Source organism: Coregonus lavaretus (assembly GCF_964263955.1).
Source record: "Coregonus lavaretus genome assembly, chromosome: 40".
NCBI lineage: Eukaryota > Metazoa > Chordata > Actinopteri > Salmoniformes > Salmonidae > Coregonus > Coregonus lavaretus.
Genome location: NC_140027.1, coordinates 10,778,029 through 10,805,589, shown reverse-complemented (window position 1 = coordinate 10,805,589; position 27,561 = coordinate 10,778,029). Strand labels below are relative to the sequence as shown.

The 27,561-nt window shown below is 44.5% G+C and overlaps 1 protein-coding gene across 1 annotated transcript in view; it reads right to left on the bottom strand.

The window, feature by feature from the left end:
* Positions 1-1,830: 1,830 nt before the first annotated feature.
* LOC311113485 (inactive tyrosine-protein kinase 7-like) overlaps positions 1,831-27,561 on the bottom strand; it is a gene marked incomplete at its 5' end in the record, with an annotated part of 35,026 nt that continues 9,295 nt past the window's right edge. Inside the window, 19 exons of the mRNA XM_084156710.1 lie at positions 1,831-3,535; positions 4,101-4,279; positions 4,575-4,726; positions 5,094-5,174; positions 5,725-5,978; positions 6,116-6,277; positions 6,620-6,817; positions 7,152-7,279; positions 7,706-7,850; positions 8,259-8,408; positions 8,888-9,007; positions 11,431-11,566; positions 12,338-12,474; positions 12,944-13,210; positions 13,523-13,653; positions 15,477-15,624; positions 15,878-16,062; positions 16,490-16,592; positions 17,790-18,086. Of these exons, the coding sequence (XP_084012836.1) occupies positions 3,375-3,535; positions 4,101-4,279; positions 4,575-4,726; positions 5,094-5,174; positions 5,725-5,978; positions 6,116-6,277; positions 6,620-6,817; positions 7,152-7,279; positions 7,706-7,850; positions 8,259-8,408; positions 8,888-9,007; positions 11,431-11,566; positions 12,338-12,474; positions 12,944-13,210; positions 13,523-13,653; positions 15,477-15,624; positions 15,878-16,062; positions 16,490-16,592; positions 17,790-18,086 (3,134 nt within the window). The 3' untranslated portion in view covers positions 1,831-3,374. The remainder of the gene's footprint in view (positions 3,536-4,100; positions 4,280-4,574; positions 4,727-5,093; positions 5,175-5,724; positions 5,979-6,115; positions 6,278-6,619; positions 6,818-7,151; positions 7,280-7,705; positions 7,851-8,258; positions 8,409-8,887; positions 9,008-11,430; positions 11,567-12,337; positions 12,475-12,943; positions 13,211-13,522; positions 13,654-15,476; positions 15,625-15,877; positions 16,063-16,489; positions 16,593-17,789; positions 18,087-27,561) is intronic.

Sequence of the window (27,561 nt, the reverse complement as noted above, 5' to 3'; positions counted from 1 at the left end):
GGCTGAGCCGTTGTTGCTCCTAGACGTTTCCACTTCACAATAACAGCACTTACAGTTGACCGGGGCAGCTCTAGCAGGGCAGTACTTTGACGAACTGACTTGTTGGAAAGATGGCATCCTATGACGGTGCCATGTTGAAAGTCACTGAGCTCTTCAGTAAGGCCATTCTACGGCCAATGTTAGACTATGGAGATTGCATGGCTGTGTGCTCGATTTTATACACCTGTCAGCAACGGGTGTGGCTGAAATAGCCGAATCCACTAATTTGAAGGGGTGTCCACATACCATGTAGTGTATCAATAAGATACGAGCTGAAACGAGCCACCTACGATTCCCCACATGGCAGCTTCTTGTCATTGTTGCCAGCTATAAACAAATCACTTCTTCCAGCCACATTGATGCGCACGCATCATTTTCGTGACGTTGTCAGCCTATACGATCCTTAAGAGATTTTGTCTGTCATAATGACCAACCGTCCTGCCCACCGGCACAATAAGTTGAAATGGAATTGTATTTAACTTATGGCTTCCCGCAGACTGTTTTTGTGCATCCCAATACAATTTGGGAGCAACGCTAGTGTATGTAAATACACCTGCGTTGCTGAAAGCAGCTAGGACTGCAACTGCTCTCTTCTGTGCTGGAGGATCCACACACTAGACTGGAGACGCTGAAGTAAATATGGGCTACAGCAGGGGTGGTTTTTTAATGCTTTGTCTGTCTTAGTCCTCAATATGGTATTTCCTGCCCTCTGGAAGCTAGAACCATTGTGGAGAATTGTGCAACTCCGTAATGGTAAAAAAATTATCACCATTTGAGTGTGTTGGAACAAACCAAGGCTTATGAAATGTGAGTTCGGGCAGAACGACAAGAAGTTCAAACTTTGTTCTAATATAGCTGGGGGAAAACGGTTCATTGAATTAGCATAATCATTTTCACAGCATGGTTATATTATGTATAGTTACAGATAATAGGGACTACCTGTCTTAGGCCTAGCTATAACAAATTATATTAGCAATGATATTAGCAGTCTGATAGAGAAATCTCTGTCCCTCGGATGCCTGTCGGCTGACACTGTAGGACAGAGGAAACCAGGAGGATGAGCCAGGAAGCCTGGGAGCCGACATCTCCCGTTGAGCCTCAGAATCCCTTCGGGTTGTTATGTCAAGAGCAGCTATCGGGCCGCTGCTACTGGGAGGCAGAGTGGACTGGGGGAGAGAAACCCAGAGCCATATCAGTGGGGGTGATATCCAAACAGACTCAAACAGAAGGAGGAGTAAGGGAGGGAGTACATGGAGCAAAATGCAAAGCCTGGGGGATCAAGTTCTATCCTTCCTCTTGAGATTTCTAACCCGGTTACTTCTTTGACCACGATAAGCAGAAATGGTGGAGCTGGCCTGCGCTCATCAGTCGAGGCGGTTTGGGGTTTATCTGCACTGGCCCAGAGACGACCTGTGATTCTACCTAATCGATTCAGAACGTGGGTCAAGTGTTCTTCTGTATGCATTCCACATTCACGGAGTCACTATGCTGGATTTAGGATTCACAGTACTTCATCCTCCATCACTCTCTGCAAGTTGGACTGACCCTCAGAGACAAAAAAAACAATACAGACTTGCTGAGTTTGATGATACCTATATTAACTTTGGACAAAGCATGAATATCCTTGCAGAGGGTTATGTTTTGTTAAACTGTTGAGATAGATATATTTTTTTAAGGTGTACTCTTTTACTCAAGCCAAACTCTACAAGTTCCCAGTGAGATCTTATATTTGTTAATAATGCTGTACGCACAATATTTCCCATCCGGCGTACAAACAGAAAAGGCACATTTACAACAAAAAAATATTTTATTGGACCAGCGCCATGTATATGCCATGGCTATTATGTGTTTTTTTTTTTAAACATACTTAAAATAGAACCAATACACAAATTGCTACAGTTCAGATGAAAGATGGATTTTGTACATAAAAAACTGCAATGTATAAAAATGTTCAAGTAAAAAAAGTAAATATTAAAACAATAGCAAGACAGCAATCTGATGCAAAGTCCTTCATTTGTCAGGCACTTACAATGTTTTTTTCAAAAATTCAGGAGAGAACCTTAATTCCATTTTTTGGGGGTTCAATAAATGACTTAAATGAATTATTCCACACAAATCATAATGCCTTGCACATAAACAAATGATATCAAAGAAGCTTAGTACCTTTCTATACATTAAAAACATACAAAACATGACCTTGAAAATAAGTTAACAGGTCTCCGAAACAATCCTTCTAGAATACAAAAAGATATAGTTGTGATCAGTGCATGTCTTAAGCATGTATACAAAGCACTATTCGACGAAGGTCTACAAAGAAAGGTTTCTCCCACTCTGATTGGAAAAGCTCAGGTTGCAATAGAATCAGACGATAGGATTGGATGATTGATAGGCAAATGGAGCAGTACCATTCAGACATCTTTGATAGGAGTACAAAACTGTTCATGGGTGGCCTTTGTAAAATAGCTAGCCTATAATGCTACAGCTTAGATGCTCAGTTACCTTAACTCCAAAATAGCATGTTGAAGCTCATTCATGGTCCATATACTGTCACGACTATACTTTACATCAACCAAAGATTTACCTTCAAGGCAAGGAAAACTAGTGTTGAGTGTTGATTCCGTCCACACTCCAGCTAAACTTCAAAGTAAAGTTCAATAATGCCACCGCTGGCCCTTTACCTTATTCTGATAATATCTAACAGGGTGAGACGCATTAGATTTTTACTCCTGAAGAGGTTGTACCTTAATGTCCACTTTGGCTCTGGGCAGAAAATGTCAATTTTGTCTTGTCCATTCGCAAACATGAGTAACAGAAAAGATCCAATTGGGGTGAAAACCGTGCCAACGTTAACTGCCTTTAGTTTCTAGATGAAATGTTATAGACGCCATTCGACCTGCTAAGGCACAATTATAAGTCCTCATTGTAAAAAAGTGTCACTTTAATCCATAGAGACGTGAAGGAGAAGCTCATTGGATGTTGATCTCTTCTCTCATTTGGGACCAAAGTAAGAAATATGCATTCCTACAGACGCCAACAAGGCAGAGTAGGATAGTCCTGGAGTGCGAGACACACAAACTCAAAAAGGCCAATACATGCATGCTCGCGCGCACACACACTCATTTACACCAACACCTGTATACATCCTTCACATACACACTGATCCACGGGTTTGTGTGTGTATGGACTTAATCACGTCATCCTCCCAAATGTAATCACATTTGTACACAACCACTCTCACACACAGACACACTCGCACACTTGTCACCTCCCCCCATTCAACGAAATTCCTAACACATTCATACCCTTACACACACACACACACACACACTGTGCACCTACACCTTGCTCTCGGAGGGCAGTTCGCTGAGGGCAGAGACGATGTCGCTAAAGCAGGAGCGGTCCTTGGGGCTGGAGGCCCAGCAGCGCGTCATCAGCTTGTACACCCGGGAAGGACAGCCCTGGGGCAGGGGCAGCTTCCCCCGGCCCTCCCTCAGCTCTGGTAGAGGGGAAGACGTGAGAGAAAGACATACATGGGGTGAGAGCGAGCGAGATGCAGGGAAAGAGAGGTGAAAGGTGGAGGGATAGAGAAATCAAAACATGGAGGGAAAGAACGTGTGGAAGTTAAGAGTGAAACTCTGAAATAGATGGGAACCAAAATAACATTTATACCGCACTATCCTCTCACTCATGACCACTACTCTGAAAGGACAGAACAGGAGAGCGCAATAAACCTTAAAGGGGAATTCCACCACTTTTGAACCTTATATTCGTCATCTCCAGCATTACCGCAATTTCAACATATGTGAAAACAGCAGGTTTCTATGCTGTCTACTAAAAAAGATAGAAAAAAATGCTTTTTTGATGACATCATCCAGTGACATTGATGACATCATCTGGTGTGCATTGTGTGGTTTTAAACAACTAGGTTAGTAAAGTGACCATTAGGAGGATGACAAAATATGTGCCCTTGAAACAGTGGTCTTCTACCTACTTCTACCTCCATCTTGGATGAAGTAGCATTCTTCAATAACACTTCCAAGATCCAGTTCGACTGCCCTCACCTTCGAGGACCTTGTCGTGGTCGAGCGCAGCATGCGGCAGCTCTCCCAGGCTAAACACCTCCCACATGAGCACGCCGAAGGACCACACGTCCGTCTTGGTGGAGTAGTCGTCCTCGAACACGGCCTCGATGGGTAGCCAGCGCAGCGGGATCCACACTTGCCGGTAGTGATAGTACTCACTGGAGGGGAGGGAGGATACACAGGTTAGCACCAGGACTAAGGTAACCTCCACTTTGGGTGTTGTTTGGTAGTCTGTCCATTGGGTGGCGCCACAGTTCATTTAGTCTGTCATAATTCATCACTATACATATCACAGGTCTCTTTAAATGGAGACTTACTTCGGGAAATCTAAATTATCGAGACAATTATGCTGTGACTGGATTCATCGAAATTAATCAAAACCTTGAAAATGTGGTTTTCAACCGGAAGTGATCTTTCCTGGTTAAATCAAGATTGAATCAAATGTAATCTTACTCGTTGTAGACATCTTTGCTGAGCCCCAGTGCAGACACCTTGACCTGCCTCTTCGCGCTGATCAGACAGTTGCGGGTGGCTAGGTCCTTGTGGACGAAGCGCTGATTAGATAGATGCTCCATCCCCCGGGCAACCTGCAGACACACCCCCACCTGAGGGAGAGAGTGGGACATAGGGAGCATTAAATCACTGTGTGTGTTTTCAAGCATATGTGTGCCTTCAAGTGAGTGAGTTAGTGTGCGTGTTTAAGCATTTTAATGGCTTTTTTATTACATCTTATGGTTAATCTGTTTCTCCTTCTGAGTGGTCCAACAGGCACAGTGAAAGCCAGTGCCATGACGCAACAGGAGAGACTTACTGTAAGCACCAGCTACCAAATCCTGGCCTACTGCACTGAAGCCAAGACCTGTTTAAGATGCTAATGTCTGCCTTCTTTTGAATGGGTGCTTGAGTGTGGGTGTGTATGTGTGTGTGTGTGCTTGAGTGTGTGTGTGTGTGTGTGTCTGTGTATAAACTGACCTTCTGCTTGGTGCTGAGGTGATGGGACTTGGGTTTCTCCTCCTTGTTCTTGGACATCTTGAGGTATTGCTTCAGGTCCCCCTAGGAACATATACACAGGTCTGGGGTCGATGCTAAATCATGGATGACTTAAAAAAAAAGGACACTCGCACACGTTTTTCACTGCACTGAGGTCAGTACGTAGCTCATATTTTAAATTGTTTGTATTTTATCAATGCATTTGATCTTAATACCCATTTATGTCAATGATGCAATTGACTGCCATGTAGGATACATGGGCGGCAGGTAGCTTAGTGGGTAAGAGCGTTGTGCCAGTAACCGAAAGGTCGCTGGTTCTAATCCCCGAGCCGACTAGGTGAAAAATCTGTCGATGTGCCCTTGAGCAAGGCACTTAACCCTAATTGCTCCTGTAAGTCGCTCTGGATAAGAGCGTCTGCTAAATGACCAAAAATAAATAAAAAAAATAAATAAAGTGTGTGTGTAGGGAGTAGGGTGAAGTTACGTTGCCCCTAGACACTGATCTTGGGTCAGTTTAGCATTTCCCCCACTAATGGTTAAGGTTATGATTGGGGGAGGGAAAGCTGATCCTAGATCTGTACCCCGGAGCGTAAGCAGGTAGCTCCCCCCTTACCATTTCAGCGTACTCCAGTATGAGGTAGTGGGGCTCGGCTTCCCTGCACATGCCCAGTAGGCGCGCCAGGTTGGGGTGGCCCAGCTTGCCGAACATCTCCACCTCGCGACGGAACTCCAGCTGTAGCGTCTCCTCCCGCGTCTGCAGACTCTTCACCAGCACCACTGTCTCCTCCTCATCCTCACCGTCTCTTTCTCCTGCCGACATGAGGCCCTTGGCTTTGGCCAGGAACACCTCGCCAAACTCGCCTTTCCCTGTGGAGGATAGGGGAATCAGTATCATTTTATATACCCTTTATTTATACAGGTAAGTCAACTAAGAACAAATTCATATTTACAATGACGACCTTTCCAAATTCTTATTTACAATGACGTTATGTGTTGGTCCGTACCCAGAGTGGTGATGGTGGTCAGGTTGGCGCGGGGGTAGTGCCCTTTGTCGTGGCTGCTATGGCGCTTGTTGTTGGCACTGCTGGCCGTGGTGCCCATGTTGGTCAGTGCCACCTCCTCCTGGATCTCAGCAGTGGCCTGTCCATTGGTCTGCACCGTGCCCCCTGTAGTGCCAGGACAAAATGGCATCCTTCAATACCGGTAACTAAACATGCGGATTGTACATACTCCACTTTACATATCGGTACCCATCACTAGTAATACATGTACATACAGTGCAACTACTATACATATTTGTAATGTTTTCAATAAAGTTCAACTCAATTCGCCTCACACTAAAAGGAAAACCAGACACTATTGAATTTAACTGAATGGAATCGACTGTAAACGCTGACCGTTGAGGTGCTCTGTCTCAGTCTCCTCTCCCTCAGCGGCCCTTGTTGAGTCTATTGGCGTTGCTACTCAACTTTACTCAACCAAGTGAATCAAATCGACTGAACACTGACCGTTGAGGCGCTCAGTCTCAGTCTCGTCTCCTTCGGGGCCCTTGAGTCGCTTGGCGTTCCGTCTCTTCTTGCAGTAGAACATCAGGCCCAGGACGATGATGATGTAGGCCACGGCGGCGCCCACCGATAGGCCGATTGTCTGGATCATCTTGTAGGGCGCCTTTTCGTCCTCCTCCAACGAGTGGTGCACAGGCTTCTCTGTAGGCACACAGACGCAGACGCACAAAAAGAGTCAGGTAACGTGATGCTCTATTGAATTAAAGTCTTCTACTGGAGTCTCTATCGAATCACCATCTCAGCCTCAGATGTCAAGTGGACACCTCAAGACGGCGCCACTCGATTACATCCTTTCTAAATGAGACATTGCAGTGCCGAAATGTGTTTCATTTGTCATGACCCTGTTACCGCCGTTACACATTCAAGCACCAAAATAGGTATTTACAGTTTGGAGCTCGGTTTTATTTCCTCCACCTTTAGACAGCTGCAGCAGGCACACAAAGTTTCTCCAGAAAACCTTCACTTTTTGTCTTACCTACAACGTAGAGCTCTGCCGATGTGTGGCCGATATTGCAGCTGTTGCCAGCGATGCATGTGTAGCTTCCCGTGTCCTCCACGCTCACGTCTTGGATGACCAGAGAACCGTTGGCCATCTTCTGAAACCTGGAGAGCAAACAGCAGAGGGGGGGACAGGGGTGAGGCCGTGGCTGCATTCAGTTCCTTTCCCTCGTTTACTCCTATTCACAGTTGATCCAGTCCCATTTCACTCCCTACCCCTTCCCCTTTGCCTTAACCCTTCAATATCTGAGGGGTCTCGCAGTATAAGCAGTATATTGCATTTACCTTAGAGAACTGCAAACAATGAAAGGTTAGCCCTAAGGGAAGGTGATGAAGGGAATTGGGACTGGCTGATAGCAATATGGCAAAGGCTAGATGGTTTCTTATCATGGTATGGAAGATGTCACTAGCAAAACGCACTATCCAAACATGCCATTTAGCACGGTGTTCAGAATGGAAAACCCACATGAGAACCCAAATATTACTAAATGACTTTGGGCCTTAACAAAACAGACAGTTGTGGTTCTCTACCTGCTCTTGCGAGGCTCCAGGAACTTGTCTTTCTTCTTCCACTGGATAAAGGGCTGGGGGTCGCCGGTGGCCTGGCAGTGCAGAATGGCTGTGTGGCCCTGGTAAACAGTGGTGTGCTCCGGCTCCATATTAAATGTTATATACACTGGGAGAGAGAAAGAGAGGAGAAGGAAAGAACAAAATAGTGGAAGAGAAGTTGGTTTTAGTTGCGTTGGAGGCAGCTTTGGTGATGGTGGCATTAGCACAGTTGGTAAAATCATTGGTAAAAAAAATAGAGAAACATTATTGGTGTTTGTTTACGTTCTGCGGTCTTAATTGTTTTTGTTTCTAAACCTAACACTGGAACTTAATCAATTACTGTCACAGGTTGGCTGGAGCATACATACACATTTTTCACAGGTAGAAATCAATCTCTGGTTAAAAGTAGAGGAGGACAACCGGAGGACCCTTGGTCTATGTGGTGTCTGGTTGTACAGGTGGCAGCTTTGTGGTGTGTCTGTGACCTGCATTGGTGTGGTTGGCATTAGTGCCACTAGTGTTAGTGGAGGGATACCTGCTACGGTGAGCTGCACGGAGGCTGTGATCTGGCCCTGGAGGCTGTTGGATGCCAGGCAGGTGTAGTTGCCCGCGTCGTCCCTCGTCACCTTTGCGAAGGTGAGTACGCCGCCGGTCTGGACTACATGCTCCGACAGCTCACTGCCATCTGCAGGGGGGGAATATTAGAGATTCAGATACACGTTTATTGTCCTACAAGTGGAGCACAGCTCACACATTACATACACAAAACCCATTTAGAAAACACAGCAGGATACAAACAATGTAACAGTTGAGAGAGATCAGTCCAATCTCAACCCCTAGCCCAGGCCTATTAAATTCAATTTCTGGAGGGCCGAATACTCTTCTGGATTTCATTCTAACCTTCGTGTGTTGGGGATTGTCGACCCTACCCCTAAACACATACATCTGAAATGGGTGTAAAAAATATGGCAGAAAATCTGACTATGCCAATAAGGTAGGCAGTTATTACCGTATTGCTTACACCCCCGCTATCCTTTGAGATCTACTAGAAGTTTCTAGGTACAAGGGGTAGGGGCAAAGAGTAGATTTTGGATTGGATTGAGCAACATAGGACTCAGACACACACACGTACAAAGGCAGGCAAGGAGGTCCGCGAACACCCACCTGCTTTGGTCCACTGGATGGTGGGGGTCTCGCGGCCCTTGGCGGAGCACTGCACAGTGCTCTCCTTGTCCAACTCCAGACACTGGGAGGGCTGGGGGGTGGGGGTGAACTTCAGCTTCTCTGGACGAAGGAGACAACCGTGTTGGAGACGTTAGAGCACAGAGTAGAGGTGGAGTAGAGAGATACACACATGCAGACAAAGACACAAGCATACACATATCCAAGCATACACATATCCAAGCATACACACACCAGGGTTTCCGCCGGACAAGTGACCAGGAAGACTTACATTTATCGGACATTTGATACATTTACCGGTCATCCATATGCATTGGCTGCATAACCCATTAGGTCTTCCACCCACGCAGCCAGCGCCATCAATACATGAGGGATATTGGCCAAAAGAGACATTTACATGTCCTTAAAAACAGCCTAACTAATTACAAAATTAGTTCGATGTGCAGCATATGCAAAACTGAATTTCTTTATACTTCTTTATACAGATAGGCTACTGTGTCTGCAATACATATATAGGCGTTCAGCAGGGGGCTAATTCGTTAATTTTCAATCAGAATATTTTTTATAAAGATAAGCATTATATTGTAAGATTATAGGAGTAACTCTGGTAGGCCTGAAACAGTCTTCCTCACCTCAAGTTCAACTGTGGAAGTCAGTTGGAGTGCCGGTGCGCACTGCCTTCATATCATAGGCCTGCAGTATAATGGCTACACCACACCACACCTTCACAAAAAGCTTCTAAACTTTATTAGGGTAATATCAAAAGTAAGTAAAAGAAAATGGCTCAACAGAATGAAACAAAACCTGTGAACTGGTTTAAACATTCACAAAAGTTTTGAACAGGCTATATTCCAGCAATTACCAAGAAAGGCTAGTGCCTACCGTACCCAACAAATGACAGCAATAGGCTAATGATATTTATTTTACAACAGGCCTACTTAAAACACATCTTAAACTAAATACGGAGCACACAATTAAAAAGACAGATCGAAATTCATTTAGCCAACAAAAATGTCTCAACAGAATGAAAAAAAAAACACGTTTTACATATTTAAAGAACTGGTTTAGATTAATAAATAGGTATACAATAACATATTATTATAAAAAATTTTTTTATAATAATGTTCCAAAATTGCATCCTACCTGAATAGCGAGTTGCATCCTGCATTTGGCCGCGCCAACATTAATCTCATCTTTGTCCACTACAATATTAGAACTTGTCCATTCCCCTTGTAGCAGGGATCCAGACTAACATTTTCCCAAGTTTTTCAGTTGGTGGTACCAGCCCATGATTTGGTCACACCCAAAAGGTTCACGGCATCACGCAATAGAAAAAAGGAGTAGGCCTATCATCTTATAAAGTCATTCAGTGCTTTATTAAAAAGTGTATTAGACTACTGAGATAGTATGGAAGTAATAAGTAGTTTCATCATCTTTTCATGTGATTCAAAATGCATTTTGGGTAGAAAATCATACTATTGTTATTTTACTGTTAAAATAGGGATTCAGAGAAAAACATTTTTGGGGTTCAATATAGATGACTTTGCCTGCATCTTTATGTGCTCTAATATCATAGGCTAATTTATTTGGAGCCAATTCACCACCTGAGTAAGTGGAAACTCAAAACACATTGGCTAGATCACTAGTTCTAAATTGAATACCCACTGCTAGTAGCCATGTATCAAGCTAACATAACATTTAATGTCCCCAAAAAACGTTGCAGTTGGAGCCTACCGCCCAATGAGGCCTATTCACTCGCAATGACCAATGCGCATTTCGCACGCTACAATCAGAACACTTTTCTTTCTCCTGGATAATTTTTTCAGACGGGAAAGGAAAGCGTGGCTTGTTCGACACAGCAGCAGGCTCCAGCGAAACCGGTACAGGACCAGGTGGGTAGACACTTTCATAACAGGAATCATGAGGATAATGCACTGTACTTTGTTTCAGCCCCCTAGAAAATAGGACATTTTGAGTGAGGTGAATGAATGTGCAGCTTGCGCCGATACGACCAATAAATGTTTTACTTGCACAGCCAAGTCAAAGGCCGGCAAAATGCGACTAAATGGTCGCAGTCTCGAGCCCTGTCTTTCCTTTTACTTCAATGAAAAAGGCCTCAATCGTCGTAATCAACAGTAGCCTAGGCCAAGGCTCCTCTCTCGCTCTCTCTCTCCTCAGCAGGGCGGCCTCCGACACTTTGGCCGGCTACACTTTTATTTATCGGCATTTCATTTATTTTATTGGCAAAAAGCCGGCAATTACCGGCTAGGATAAACCCTGATACACACGCATATAACATGGCACTCCCACACACATAAGTTCTCTTTCTCGCTCACATACATACGCTCTCACACACACAAGTTCTCTCGCTCTAGCTCATACACACGCTCTCTCTCTCTCAAACACATGCTCACACACAGAGAAGCACCCCACACACACATCATGGCACTACCACATACCTGCATGCTGTCTTGCTCGCGTACAAACTCACACCTACGCATGTGCACGCACACACACACACTCACCAAGTACGAAGACCCTGGCCCGGCCCTCCACCCTCCCGGCTTCCGTCTGGCTCCGACACATGTACACGTGGTTATCATACACCTCCACACTGTTGATCCTCAGGGTCCCGTTGGGGTACAGCTTAAAGCGAAAGTCCTACAGTCAAAATATAACAATGGGTTAACAATAGGTTAATGGAAATGAAAGTTACAGATTGCACCTTTATGCATATTTACAGTTCTGGGCATTAAAAAGTTAATCTGTATTGCAGCACAGTAAAAACATTGTCTTCAAAGTGAATGTAAATGCACAGTCAGGGGCATATTTGAGAAATATATTTCATTACATGGATTATTGTTAGATGATTTTTAATGAATTTGACCCTTGGCCCTTACGTGACACTGCGAGAGAATGTCACGTTAACGATGTCCAGAACTGTATGTAAATATAAGTATATACACTGAGGGTATAAAACATAACATATTGCGTTGCACCTGTTTCCCTCAGAACAGTCTCAATTCATCGGGGCATTGACTACAAGGTGTCGAAAGCGTTCCACGGGGATGCTGGCCCATGTTGACTCTAATGCTTCCCACAGTTGTGTCAAATTGGCTGGATGTCCTTTTTAAATATTTTGTCTTGCCCATTTACCCTCTGAATGGAACACATACACAATCTATGTCTCAAGGCTTAAAAAGTCATTCTTTAACCTGTCTCTTCCCCTTCATCTACACTGACTGAAGTGAATTTAACAAGTGACATCAATATGGGATCATAGCTTTCACCTGGATTCACCTGGTCAATCTATGTCATGGAAAGAGCAGGTGGTCCTAATGTTTTGTACACTCGGTGTGTAGTAGTTATTAGTGTATATTCCCCCTTCTTTTCAGAATGACCAGGACACACAGTTCGGACCACAGGACTGACCTCGGCGGTGATGGGGATGAAGTTGCGGTACCAGGTAACCTCGGGCTGGGGGGTGGCGCGGGTGTGGCAATGCAGGTACCCAGGGAGGCCCTCCTCCAGCTGGCTGTCCTCTGGCTTCGCCACCCACTCCGGAGGGGCTAGGGGATACACACATTTAGCATGTCTACACCAAATACATTTCAGCGGGTGCAGGTTACAACAAATGCCACACTCCTGGAGAGCCACAGTCCTTCAGAGTTTTGTCCAACTCCTGCCTCAGCAGTGAAACACCTGGGTCATGTTCATTAGGGCACACTGTAGCAAAATGTTACTCAACGGAAAAGGGAAATGAGCGTTTCTTATTGGACAAGTTAACATACTACCTCCCTGCTTCCCTCGATTTTAGACTGTTTTCTTCCGTTTCGACCACAAATACCCTTTTCACACCATCTTGCTGACCTGATCCAAACTGTGCTGGCTCTGATATTTTCATTTCACATTGTGCTTTTCAGCAAGGTTCCAGAGACAATTGTGGATGTTTACCCAGACCAGCTTGGTTTGGCTTGGCTGGGCTCAGTAGTGTGAAAAGCCTTTAGGGTCTTGGTCAGGCTTGAGGTCTATACTCACTGGCCACGGTGACGGTCAGCTCCTGCCTCCTGGTACCGGCCTTGTTCTGGCCCACGCAGGTATACAGTCCCGAGTCTTCCCCCTGGGTGGGGCTGAAGACCAGCTCCAGTCCATCCTGGTAGACCCTGCCCTCTGAGGGGATGCGTTCCCCGCCCCGCTCCCACCACACATCGGGCTCCGGGTGGCCGCGAGGGGGGCGGCAGGACACCCGCTCCAGGGAGTTGGCCGAGAAGACCCGGCTCTGGCTGGGGCCCATCTCCTCGATCTCTGTAAGGGGTGGGAGGAAGTATTTGAAGTGATAGTCCATCATGACATCACTAATAGAAGACAAAAACCGTGAATTAAGACTGCAAAACGAATATATTGTGTCCTAATCATGAAGGCAATGCAGTGTACCACTCAACTGTAGAGTGGAACTGTTGACCCTGCCGTGCCAAGCCAGCTTAAGATTAGCGAGGGATAAAATGTATTAATGGAGTTAAACTGTGACAGGGTTCAGTGAGTTAGACACAAACCGAAGGATTCAAACATCTGTCGAGGCAGTGTGTCAAATCTGCCAAAGCTGTGCGTGTCCCTTACCTGCTAGGTTCACGGTGGCCTCCAGAGTGACAGGGAGTCCGCGGGGCCCTTTGGCCACACATTTGTAGAGCCCAGTGTTTCTGGGCTTCACCTGGGTGATGAGCAGGGAGCCATTGTTCAGCATCACCAACCTAGGGAGGGAGAGAAAGAAAGAATATCACAACAAAATACAGACTTCTTTCCGAATATTTTCTGGAAAGTTGGCCAACTCAGAAAAGCGGACTCGTTGTTTGTTGAACATTTTCTGTATATTTGTACATTTTAAAAGGACTCTTGGAAGAGATACTAATAAACAAACATTAGCGGTTTGCAGAATTCACAAAATGTCGACATGCATCCAAAACGTACATTCATAAACACAGGTACACAACATGCACGCACACACAGCCTTAGAGTGGATGTATATAGTGGAACTGTAATTCACATCTAGGAGACGGTACTTAGTCGTCACGCATCTGGTATATATAGTACCAGTCAAAAGTTTGGACACACCTACTCATTGAAGGTTTTATTTTTATTTTTACTATTTTCTATGTTGTAGAAGAATAGTGAAGACATTAAAACTAATGAAATAACACATATGGAATCATGTAGTAACCAGAAAAGTATTAAACAAATCAAAATATATTTTATATTTGAGATTCTTCAAAGTAGCCACCCTTTGCCTTGATGACAGCTTTGCACACTCTTGGCATTCTCTCAACCAGCTTCACCTGGAATGCTTTTCCAACAGTCTTGAAGGAGTTCCCACATATGCTGAGCACTTGTTGGCTGCTTTTCCTTCACTCTGCGGTCCAACTCATCCCAAACCATTTCAATTAGGTTGAGGTCGGGTGATTGTGGAGGCCAGGTCATCTGATGCAGCACTCCATCACTCTCCTTCTTGGTAAAATAGCCCTTACACAGCCTGGAGGTGTGTTGGGTCATTGTCCTGTTGAAAAACAAATTATAGTCCCACTAAGCGCAAACCAGATGGGATGGCGTATCGCTGCAGAATGCTGTGGTAGCCATGCTGGTTAAGTGTGCCTTGAATTCTAAATAAATCACAGACAGTGTCACCAGCAAAGCACCCCCACACCATCACACCTCCTCCATGATACACGGTGGGAACAACACATGCAGAGATCATCTGTTCACCTACTCTGCGTCTCACAAAGACACGGCGATTGGAACCAAAAATCTCAAATTTGGACTCATCAGATCAAAGGACAGATTTCCACCAGTCTAATGGCCATTGCTCGTGTTTCTTGGCCCAAGCAAGTCTCTTCTTCTTATTGGTGTCCTTTAGTAGTGGTTTCTTTGCAGCAATTCGACCATGAAGGCCTGATTCACGCAGTCTCCTCTGAACAGTTGTTGTTGAGATGTGTCTGTTACTTGAACTCTGCGAAGCATTTATTTGGGCTGCAATCTGAGGCAGGTAACTCTAATGAACTTATCCTCTGCAGCAGAGGTAAGTCTGGGTATTCCTTTCCTGTGGTGGTCCTCATGAGAGCCAGTTTCATCATAGCGCTTGATGATTTTTGTGACTGCACTTGAAGAAACTTCCAAAGTTCATGAAATATTCCGGATTGACTGACCTTCATGTCTTAAAGTAATGATGGACTGTCGTTTCTCTTTGCTTATTTGAGCTGTTCTTGCCATAATATGGATTTGGTCTTTTAGCAAATAGGGCTATCTTCTGTATACCAACCCTAGCGTGTCACAACACAACTTTGTGTGCAAAGCTGTCATCAAGGCAAAGGGTGGCTACTTTGAAGAATCTCAAATATAAAATATATTTTGATTTGTTTAACACCTTTTTGGTTACTACATGATTCCATACGTGCTATTTCATAGTTTTGATGTCTTCACTATTCTTCTACAATGTAGAAAATAGTTAAAAAAAAAAAAAAAACCTGGAATGAGTAGGTGTGTCCCAACTTTTGACTGGTACTGTATATAAATCCAGTCTTACCGGGACTTGTTGGTGATGAGCTCGTCCTGGTGGTACCACTCTTGGGTGGGAGGGGGCTCGGCGGTGAACAGGCAGTTAAGGAGGGCCTCCTCGTTCCTCATCACCACCAGGTCCTCAGGAACCACCACAGGACGAGGGAAACTCTTATCTATACAGAGGAAGGGATGAGAGAGTAAGGGAGGGGTGGGGGTAGTGTGATATGAAGAGACTGAGAAAGAGGTATACAGTACAAAGAGTACATAAGAAAGGGAAGAGAGAGGTCAAAGGGCTCTCTTCAGCTCTGGCTTCTATTCACAATGTTGATGCCAATAGGGCTGGGTGTTGCTTTGCAATTAAACTAAGGGGGAAAACTGCAATCCCTCCTCACCTCTTCTTTATTGAATCTTTGTCCATATACACACCTATAATATCGAGGGTGAAGTTGGCATTGCTGCACACGTGCCCGGCTGGATTTTTGGCACAGCAATAGTAGAGGCCATTGTTGTCTGGGCTGGCACTGGGCAGGGTCAGAGTTCGCTCCTTGTTGTTGATCTGATGGCTCTTCTCCGGCAGGCGCATGCCGTCTCTGTACCAGTGGCATGTTGGTCTGGGGGAGGAAGACATGACTACTTAATATGCATGAGGGAGTTGGCACATACGAACAAGTGGAGAGACTGATGAACGCTATAGTGGTTAAATCAGTGCTCATTGGTCACAAGTATATTTACTTATCATGGATACTTTTGTAGTTTTGACAAAATCAAGTGGCCATCCTTCTTCATAACGCAATGAGTCCAGTGAAAACACGAGGTAAAGTGGGGACTCATAAGGCAACGTGGGGCCTTGTAAAGGCATCAGCATGATTCAGTTCGGCTAGCTGAACCAAACGAGTATGCTCGCATACTCCCTTAAAAGATTTTCGCTTGAAAAAGCGCCAATAGTACCATTTGTCCATTTAGATATGCACAAACTCTTCCGAACAGTTTCGGCCGGGAAGCATGCGGACACCTTAAGGCCTTGGTTGTGTTTCTCACCGTGGGTGTCCATCAATGTTGCACCTGAACGTCACAGGGGCAGAGCTCTCGATGTCCTGCTCTGATGCAGGATCTTTCAGGGTCACCCCACCACTCTCTAGCCCTGTGTGACAGAGAGAGAGCGAGCGAGAGAGAGAGAGGGAAAAAGATCAATAACAAATGATGAGGGCAGAAAGGAGTAGAAAGAGTGGAAAGTTGTAAGAGCGAGGGAAGGTACATAGAGAGGTAGGTAGAGTGAGTATTAAAAGACAGAAGGTAGAGAGCGAGCACATTGACTCTGCACCGGTACCCCCCTGTGTATATAGCATCCCTACTGTTATTATATTTTACTTCTGCTCTTTTTTTTCCTCAACACTTTTTTTGTTGTTGTTTTATTTGTACTTTTTTTGTTTAAAATAAATGCACTGTTGGTTAAGGGCTGTAAGTAAGCATTTCACTGTAATGTCTGCACCTGTTGTATTCGGCGCATGTGGCCAATAAAATTTGATTTGATTTGATTTGAGATGGAGGGTTAAAAAAAAGGAGTGAAAAATAAAAAAAAGCTGTCAAACCCCCCCTCCCGCTGCTCATTAACACAAACCAGCCATTCACACCTGGCCGGCTAACTTAGCACCGGCTACCAAAACAGCACCCTTCCCTTTCAGCTGACCTTCCTGGTTCTGTGACACAGCCAGCCAGACCAGACGGACGCTGTAACTTCACAAGCGGTCCATCTTGGCAGAGGACATAAAGGACAGCTCTGTCCGCCCCGCACTCAAAATAACCTCTCATTTCGGTTTTGGTCCAGCGGAAATCAAAGTTAGGAAAAAAGAAAAGAAAAGCACTGGCTGGCTCTCGTCAGAGTCTCTATAAGTATGAGGCAGCGTTTTCTTAGTGCTTGAGGAGATGTGTTTGATGCCTGTTATATAGATGGAGGTTGCAGACACACATGGGAGGAATAAATACTCAATACGTTCAAATCTATGGCTGCAAGGCAACTGTCAATATTCAAAACATGTAGGTCCTCATAAGGTCTAAGATGCTGTTAATTGCTGCGCAGGCAATTCAATGCATTTGGCAAAATTATTGCAGTAACATACACATAATTATGCCTATTATTTGCGATTACACTGCCACCCATGCTTACTTTGAGTGCTAGATTGAGTCATATCAATATCGGAAATATGTGTATGGATTTAACAATTTCACCTCTATTTACAGTATTTTGGTTATGATACCTCAAAACACTATGATTTAAGGGAAGGGCTTACACTGATGAGAAGTATCTAAGTAAAAGTAAGTAGTATTTAAGTAAACTCACATTTGATGTTGAAGGACGCCTCCGTGGAGCGCTCCTCTTCTCCCGTGGCGTTGTCTGCGGCCAGGCACTGGAAGGTCCCGGCGTCCAGCACCCGGTCCACAGTGGTGAACTTGAGGTTGCCGCCCTCCCGAAAGCGGCGCTCCGTGTCGTTCACCGCATCGCCGTTTTGCAGCCAGCTGTAACTCACGCCCTCCACGTCGCTGACCTCGCAGCGTAACATGGCGCTCCGGCCGTGCAAGGCATCCTGGGACTTGGGCTCCTTGGTGAAGTGGAAGGAGGCAGCGTGAATGGTGAGAACTGGAGGATGGAAAAAAAAGGGGGAGGAATTAGTTGTTATGCTCTTACGTGTTACGCTAAACCAAAAATTATTCCGTTCACAACAGAGCCTGCATTTGATGCACAAACAAATTAAACGTATTTTTCTTCCTTGAAAAGATCAAGTCAAAAAGACTACTTTCAGCCATCCGCACATCAACTCAAGAGATCATTTAAAGGAAAGAGGACAACGCTTTTTAACCTTTCACCTTCTCCCCTTTACGCCCTTGGCTCTTTTGTCCACTGGCAGCTGGGAGTAGAGAGACAGACTCCCAGGTGTGCTGCAGTAAGACAAACAGACACCCAGGTGTGCTGCAGACAGACCATGGGCCCCAGCTTCTCTGGACATGGTTCATAACTCCTTGGCCTCCCTCCTCTTGCTGAGTGACATGCCAGGTATGTACTCTGTCATCAAAATAATAACCACGTCTCCTGCAAGACCATCAGTTTCCACTAGCATTGCTACATGCACAAAAAAATGCTGGTCAGGAGATTTTGGATGTTGCTAAACAACCGGCCAACGAACTTCAAAGTGGTTTGGATGACACAACAACACCCTAGGTGAGCTGTAAATAAGCAAAAACTTCCTAAAAGTGAACTATCCCTTTAAGGGTGCAGCCATTAGAACACCCTATATGACACATAGTGCCATTCATTACATTAAAACAATACTAGGTTGTCCTTTCGGATTGTTTAAGAGGCATTTAAATGTCCAGATTCCAAATTGGCGCAAGCAAATCACACTTTTGCGCAACTCGTTAATTGATGTCAAGTGTGCAAAGGTTTACACAAGCGGATCAAGTCAAACTACTAGAATAATAAGGGTGTGCCTTCAAATGAATAAATGCTGGTAATACTAAGTATGAATTTCAAAGAAGGATTTGTTTTTCTCCCAATGTCCCTGACGTTGAATAGAGTACCACTGATCCTCAGTGATTGGCAGGGCTTGTCTAGAACTCAGAGCTGCCCATTCATCCAGACAGATGACTGCCTGAGACCCGAGACGGCAGTCTGTCTCGCTCCAGTGACTGGTTACTGGGGCCCAGGCCGAGCGAAGGCCCATGCTGGGAACGGACCAGTCTGCAGTGGGAGTGGGAAATAAAGCCTCTGCTTTCTCATGGAGAGGAAGGGGGGAAATGGCACAAGTAGGCTACACTTTTAATGAGCAGAGAGGATGAATGACTGGCACTCGTCAACTGAGCTGATATCAGTGTTTTCCCTAATGTTGTCGTAGGTAAGCGGGCACTGTGCCATCACTCAGTTGACCCCCCTCACTCCACCATGGCATGCATACCACCTTACTTTGGCATTTGGTCTCTGTTGGTGTGGAGATTTATGTGTTATAGAAAGGGGTGGGGGGTACAATAACTGGCTACGACTGATACTATATTTGTGTTTTTGAGTACCGAATTCGTCATAGTTATACTCATATTATGTTCTGTTTCATAAGTCTATCAACAATAAATGTACTGCAGTGTGATCGTATGAAATACAAATACATGTGTGGACTCGAGAGACTGGTTGAAAGTACAACTAAACAAGACTTATCCTGAACAGTTCAACCAAAACAGTTCAACTGTGCCCAATGCGGCTGCACCTGGTTCTGTCTCTTTTTAATACACACGGACACAATGTCAACACATCGCAGGTGGAGAGCGCATACCGGCGAAGGGGATGGAATGCGGAGGGGCATCTACCCGGCTTCAAGAGGATGAGGTATTAATTCTTACCCCTCAGCCTTGGATGAATGGGAGTCCTGGGTTACCCAGCAAATGTGACACAGAGTAAAAGTGTCTGAACATGCATGTATTTTAGTTACCTGTATTAATAAAAAAATGAAGTCAATTAAGAGCAAATTCTTATTTACAATGATGACCTGTACAATGACTTCTTCATTCTGGTGGGATATCAAGCTCCCCCTCTTTCCATCCCAAATTAAAAGCGCACAGCCTTGCTAGCTACACAACTCCAGTGGAAGTACACACCACGCTGTGTTCTCACTGCTTCAAGAGTGGTTCTCTCATTGTAAGTACCTAGAGAGAGTCTAATTGAGACTACAGGAAGGAGAGTAGCCCTTGGTGCCAAATAACAATGCCCCCAGGACTCATCTCTCTGGCTCTGTACTAGCTGTCCTGTGGTCCACACACATATACATATATACATATACACACCCACACTCTCTGTCTAGTCTCTCCTCTATGGGGAGGCCACATTCCAAACTTAGCGCACCCAGAGGGGCAGGACAAGCCATTATCTGTTCCTGTTGCTGCCATGGAGACAGGATCCTCTCAGGGAGTACTCTTAAGAGGGTACCAAGTCCCAGAAGAACTGAACAGACTAGAGTATAGGGAGGCTATAGCTATTCTGTCTACTCAGACCTCCATTATTCTAAACTACTAGTCACAACAAGTATAAAAACAGAGCCGGTCGACGGTGTCATTCAAGAGTCATTGCAATTGATAAACAAAGCTAAATCTAGGCTATTCAATAAATGACTCTTCTATTTAAAGATGGGGTTCATTTGGACGTTCTCTCAGAAAACAAAAGAATGGTGATGCCTACTTTTATCCTAAGCAGTGGTGAACTAGCCACCACAGAGAAATCTAACATTTCCCCACCACATTGTTGGCCTAAATCATGTCAACTGACCTTAGTCTTTTCAGTGAACACTCACAGACGAGAGACAACACAGGAAGGCCCGACATAAATAATAATAATAATAATAATAATAATAATAATAATAATAATAATAATAATAATAATAATAAGCAGCCATTTAGCAGACGCTTTTATCCAAAGCGACTTACAGGCATGTGCGCATACATTTTTACGTATGGGTGGTCCCGGGGATCGAACCCACAACCCCTGGCGTTACAAGCACCATGCTCTCCCAATTGAGCTACAGAGGCTCCACAAATAAATCGGGGAAATGTGTTTTCTTTCCTCGCATGAATATGCAGTGGACAGTTCTGGGGTTGCATATGCACTTTTTCCACAGGAAAATAAACAGGGTGAATGTTCGTGTGGCATCCAGCGAGCACCGTCAGTCTGTTTGTCGCCATTGTTTGGCTCTTCTGGGTGGACTCTGGGGAAATGTACTCGCCAAAGAAATTACATAAACAGACACGTGGTGACTTGCCATGTTGCATGGCATCAATTGGGCAGAGTGTAGCTAAACTAGGTTGTGAGGATGATGGTGCATAGAACATTTCCTTCATGTAAAGAATTGTTTGACCAGAGATGGTACATTTACCAGAACATCATGTTGGACCATTGGAGTCCAGTATGCTTTATTTTCTATAGAATTTGAAATCATGAGATTCTCTGAGATATCAGGAATGGCAAGGGTCTTGCACATTTAAAAAGTGTCTACAAAATCAGTGTCTAGGTGAGGACCCTAGCCTCTGCAGAAATGCCTTTCGCTGGAACATTCCCAAACCTCTTCCTGGATTCCAGAGTTTGAAGTGACAAAGGTGGCATTCATGGTTGCTGGGGCAGTGGAACTATACTAACCGAGTGTAAGCAAACCTGATTGGCTGAAACGTGAACCACAAATGGAACCTGTTGCTGCATAAAACGCTGCACATTACATCACGACTGGGATCTGATCAACAAACATAACCTACCTCCCAAGATTGCGCTAAATCAATATGTGAACCTGAAGATGCAAACCGTGCACCAAACAGGGAAGCAAATAAGTTGAGGTGTCAATCGATACGATGTTACACGCGTTGGATCGGTCAAGTTGTAAACTCGTCCAGTCGGTATAAGTTATGCACCCGGAGCTTTAGGGCTTTCTCTTCCAGCTCGTATAGTGGTACCCTACTAGTCTCAAAGCTCAACTTGGCTCTGTTAGTGCCAAAAAGCTCCTGTGGTTTCTCCCTCTCTCTCGCTCTCTCTCACAAAGGAGGGCTTTGATGCGCAGCGGTCAATGACCCTCTGGTGTAAAGATACTGGGTCTGCGACTGGTTCCATTTGAGATACCTACAAGGCTTCGTTGTGGATGCAGGGACCTCCCACCAAGCGCTATTGACTGTAGGCAGGAAAGATGGGCACAGAAACATTTGGAGGTTTAATTCACAACAGACAGAAGGCTGTGGAATGTGAAGACGACTGGGAGAGACCACAACGGCAAACTGTAGAATAAAAATGAGAACGTTACCTTTCGTTGTGGGCTTCCAACTGACCTATTTCGATGCTATATACCAGGGGTTAGGAGGACTCCATGGATGCATGGATGTGAGCAGACTCATATTTAACAATGGTGTAGAGTTGCTTTGGACCACCTGTCCACTAAAGGAGCCAAGCATTAAATTGAGCCATGGTTAAAACAAAACCACCCTGTGAAATATGACCAGTGGTTTGACCCACCGAGTGGGGGGGGGGGGTCCATAAATGACATAGCAGACTTGTATGGAAATTTGAGCTTGCCACAATTATTACTGGAGGTATGTTTCACCATACCCACCGTTATGCAAATACACAACAGTAGAAACTGAATCTCCCATTGTCCTCATCTCATCCACTTGAGACTGCGCCATGGGAGCATGCGAAAAATGAATGAAGTCATCGAGCTCCGTGGCTGTCGAGGGCGAGAAGGCAACATATTAGAGCACTTATCACTTTCAGCTGCTGATTTCCCTGGGGTAACATAACAGCCCAGAACGGCCTAATAGTCGGGCAAGGCAGTTGGGCCTGCGGTATCACACTGGGCCTGGACTCCTCAAACAAACAGCCATTTAAGGGGTGTGGGGGGGGGTTGCAGTCGAAGGGGGTAGGTGGGGGTTCACAAGACCAAGCGGAGGGCCCGGGGAGAGCAGGAAGTTGGGTGTTTGTGCAGCTGCTCCCACGTCGAGGGACTGGAGTGTCAGGCTGGACATGGCTAAACAGGTGCCCGCTCTGAAATGCCCGCAGATACTGAGATTAACCAGTGGGGGACTGCGGTCCATTGGGACAGTGCAGTAGGAGCAAGTCACCCTCCATTTAATCACACACAGTCCAGATTGACAGACAACAGGCAAAAGGGGAGACCTGGAGGGGCTGGCGGTAAATCCACTCTGATAAGGGCCATGATGCAGAGGTGCAGGGTGCCAGTGATTTGGTTGCTGGCAGAACATTAGAACATGCAGAACCTTGGTCAGTCGGTGGCACACAATGTCTCACGTCAGATGGCGTCACTCCTCCGCGACGTGCGTCCCTCAACCGGTCTTCTTGTAGGACGTGGAACTCATATTCAAATTTGAATATTGAGCATCCGCCATTCAAAAAATATAAAATACAACGCATTTCAAATAGTCAGCAATAATCTAATGAATTCACGGCATGTGAAATTAGGCTAAATAAGCCCCACTAATTATTTATTTATTTTATCAAACTAGTTTAACCTGCTTTTTTTTTGTTGCAATAATCACTGATCTGGCTTTTAAGTCAGTCTATGAACATGCCCTTTTTGTTAAAAAATTGTACCAGAACAATGCATAATGCACATTCACTAATAGCAGGTATTACTGTATAGAAAATGAACACAAGTCTCATAAACAATCTCTCAAGCAGAAGAACGTGCTAGTGAGTAGCCAGCTAATATTTATATTTCAAGTTTAGCTAACTATTTGCAATCTAACAAGGCAGAACAGTTGAATTGTTATGAACACACCCTTCTGTCCGTCTCCAACTGTTTGAACAGCATGTTAGCCTGTCCACTTTGTTCAGATGTTGAGTTGAAATCAAGTGGCCTACCTTATTTCTCAGAATGAAAACGAGTTGCCAGTTCATTATATAATTGTGTTTGAATGCATATTGCACATTTATAATAAAAATAAAACAGACTAGACAGCTAGTATAACAGTCTTTAGCTAAAATGTTGATAGCGGTACATGGTACCGCAATGCCGCGCGCGACAAACTGAGCATACATTTTCCAGAATCAATGTTCATTGATACTCCTGTTTAAGTAGTGTCTGCTCTGTGTGCAATTTGAGTAGTTGAAACATAAAAAGGGTATCATTAGAAAGGTTAACTTCTTTATTACAGTAAAATAATGTCTCAACGTGTTTCAGTGTCCATTTGACAGATTCTGTTGGACCAAACCTCAAATAGCGAGTTGAAACCGCTTGTCAGAGGGGAAGAAGTGATCTCTCAACTTTGTTGGTGTGTCAGGGGGAGGGGCTTGGTGTGTGTGTAAATGTAAACAGAGAGGAAAAGGCGAAGCGAGAGGTTTCACTCTCACCAAAAATCCCAATGTGTTTCTATGGGCTTATTTTGGACCTAAGCTTGTCGCCTGCCTTCCCGCGAAGGAGACGAGACCAAAAAGACAACATGAGAACAAGCGGACATAAATGCTCATAAAAACGAAAAATTAAAAATAACTTAAATTCTTGTGATACAGGCATTTGGAATGAATTGGAATTAATTCGATATAGCGCCCAGCCCTAGGATGGAACTGTCCTTTGAGTTTGCATTGCAGCTGTTCTCTTCTGTCCTGTCATCAAAGAGAGCATGGCATGAGATTGTATCGGAGGCCGATGAGGCTTTAAACCCTCAATGAACCGTTCCTTTCATTTAACGCAGGGGCCCAGCAGTGAGATGGATACCCATCTGTGGCCAAAACATTTATATGAGAATCCCCTGCCCCTTCACTGCACATACAAGGGACAAAACAGCTGGAGGGGGGTGGGCGCAGAGATGAGTGGGAGCGTGCTATGGCCATACATGGTCATTTTCTTGGTGGAGATTATGAATGTAAAAAAAAAAAGTATTTAATTACATGACTAAGACACAAATACTAGAGCAAAGTCTAATGGATTTGATCTGTAACATAAAACAAAATTAAACCACCAATTGCCACTGAGTGGAACATACCCAGAGTGGTTTACTTTACGACTCCCCACTAAGTATTGCTCCAACCATTCACAAGGGAGGGGGGCATTCATTTTCTTAACCTAAAAAAGATCAACGACACTCACAGAATTTCAACACTTTTGAGCCATTGGAGAACTTTATGGATTTGCAGGGGCAATTCCACAGTCACGGAACCATTTCTAAGTACAACTCTTTGCACAAGGACTACTTCTAACAATTTCCACTGAATATTTTTCCTAAACTAATTTAGTGTAAGAACTGTGCAGATGCAAACTTTTTTTAACAGAATTACGGTAAAATCTCCCTCAGGTTTATATGCGACCACGTTTCCCAAAAACGCTTAAATATAAGATTCAAAGATGTCTGCAGAAAGAATGGGGTGTCAGCTATGACATAGCACCTTGAAAAAATCTATTTTGGTTACTGAACTACAGTAAGTGAAGTGGATTTACACCCGGTAATGGAATTACATCATGGGTCCCTGATCTGTACTACACAGAAATGCATCATTATGAACGTCTTTCTCTGTTTCACAAGTTTGGACATCACAGTGCAGCACAGTTCAATACATTGTAGTAGAGTAAATTACATTATAGTAGAGTTCAGTAGAGTATAGTTCAGTACAATATACTGTACTATATTGTACCGTACTCTATTTAGCAGACTAAACTCAACGATTTATGATGGAGTTGAGTGGCAACTAGTGTGTGGGCGGACTGCAGCATTTACACATGAATTGTCCTGTGTAAAAGCAGGCTATTCTTTGGGTGCTGAAATCTGTAGTTATACTCCACTATGCTCTACTCACTGTACTGTGCTATCCAAACTTGTGAAACATATGTCTATGATAGGTTCAGATTTGGTCCAGTCCGGTCCATCTGTGGACGTTAAACATCAAGGCCAGGGTGGACTGACCAAATTTAAACTACTTTTCAACATCTATGGACTTCCGATGTCGGTCAGTGCGTTAGGATGCTGGTTACAGGGGGCTCATGGGTAGGTGTCATTAAGAGCTGGGAGAGGTGACATTAACTGGACAGTGAGAGAGAGAAAGGGAGAGAGACAGGGAGGAGTCGTCCAGACTCAGATTGTTTTAACACTCTTGGTTTGACCACCAGACAACAGAAAGAGAAAGAAAACAGTTATGAGCTGAACATAACAGTATGCCAGTGGAAGGGAGGACAGTAGCAGGTAACCCAACTGTGGTTTGTGACTATTATGATTTCCCATTGTAGCCAATTCAGTTGCAGTAATTCCATTACTGATTTTTTGGGTAATTCAGTTACCAATTTGGTATCGGAATTACGAGTTTTATTCACTTAATAATTCATAAATAAAATTGATATCAGTAAAATTACTATAACTAATTGGTAGGTCTACCATTACATGTTACTTCTGTGAACTTTCATTATCCTCCCTCCTCATGAGGGAGAGACATTTTAAAATATCTTAAAGATATGTGGGTTTTTGGTTACGGAATTAAGGAGGCACAAGGCAATATTTCTTAAACTATTTCTTAAACAAAATATAAGTGTTGATATTAGTTGGCAGGGTTTTGATGCATTTCTGATAACATCTACAAGGGAAAAGTCTTTAAAGTTTAGTAAGACACCTTTTCCATCTGATCCAGAAATTAAAGCCTTTACTTATGCCTAATTTGATATGCTCCTGGAGAAGAAAAGAAAAGCTTTTCTGTGTACCTCCATCGTTAGAGTCCAGAGGCAAGTTTACGGCCCTGGAGGACTCAGGGGTCCAGCCTTGTGGCTTTCATTTTACTGTTGGCTGAACTGGCTTGAAGGTGATAAACTAGCCTACTCTCTGTTTTCGGAGGGAAATAACAATTGATGCACCACCAAAGCCAGGTTACAACCCATCTCAACTATGCCCCCCCCGCCCCCGCCGTGGTATGGCATCTGCCGGAGGCAGCTCAGACTTGGAAGTCCATCCAGAGTATGTGTTTTCGCTGTGAGATTTAGAATGTGATGCAATTAGCTGTGCCCCATGGGGGGGATTCATCCTCCTCTACACCCCCTGCTTCACCCCGGTTGGCAGTGTTGACCTCATGCTGCGAGAAGTGCAAGCGACTGCTGCGTACCGCAGAAAGCGTGGGGCCTCCGACAAACAAACAACACCCCTACAGCACACAAGGAGGGACAAAATACAATAAACATTAAGGGAGGCCAACAGCAGAGGATGTTGAAAGCCAGAAAACGTTTTAGAAGGCGAGGCTTGGGACGTTCACAGTCGTGCAACCCGGCAGTTTTTCAGACCTCATATGTTGATAATTACTTGGTTAATATGCCAAGACTATTTCTTCTCACAAACAATATTGGCGGGAAGGGGAAATGTGTGTAGTACTGAAGTTCAGTCTATCCTCCACAGTAAATTCCACAAGCTTCTCTTTATCTTACATAAAATCTAAAAAGCCTTTGGTGCTCGGGGAATGTTGTGGGATTTCTAAATTTGGCTCTGGAAAGAGATTGAGCCTAATGAAAAGCATGTGGACTTCAATTTAATTACACAAATTCTGATCTCATAACAAGAACCACTTGTTCTCTCTGCAGAGCGCTCAGGAGTTTCACCAGGCAGCTTCGCATTGG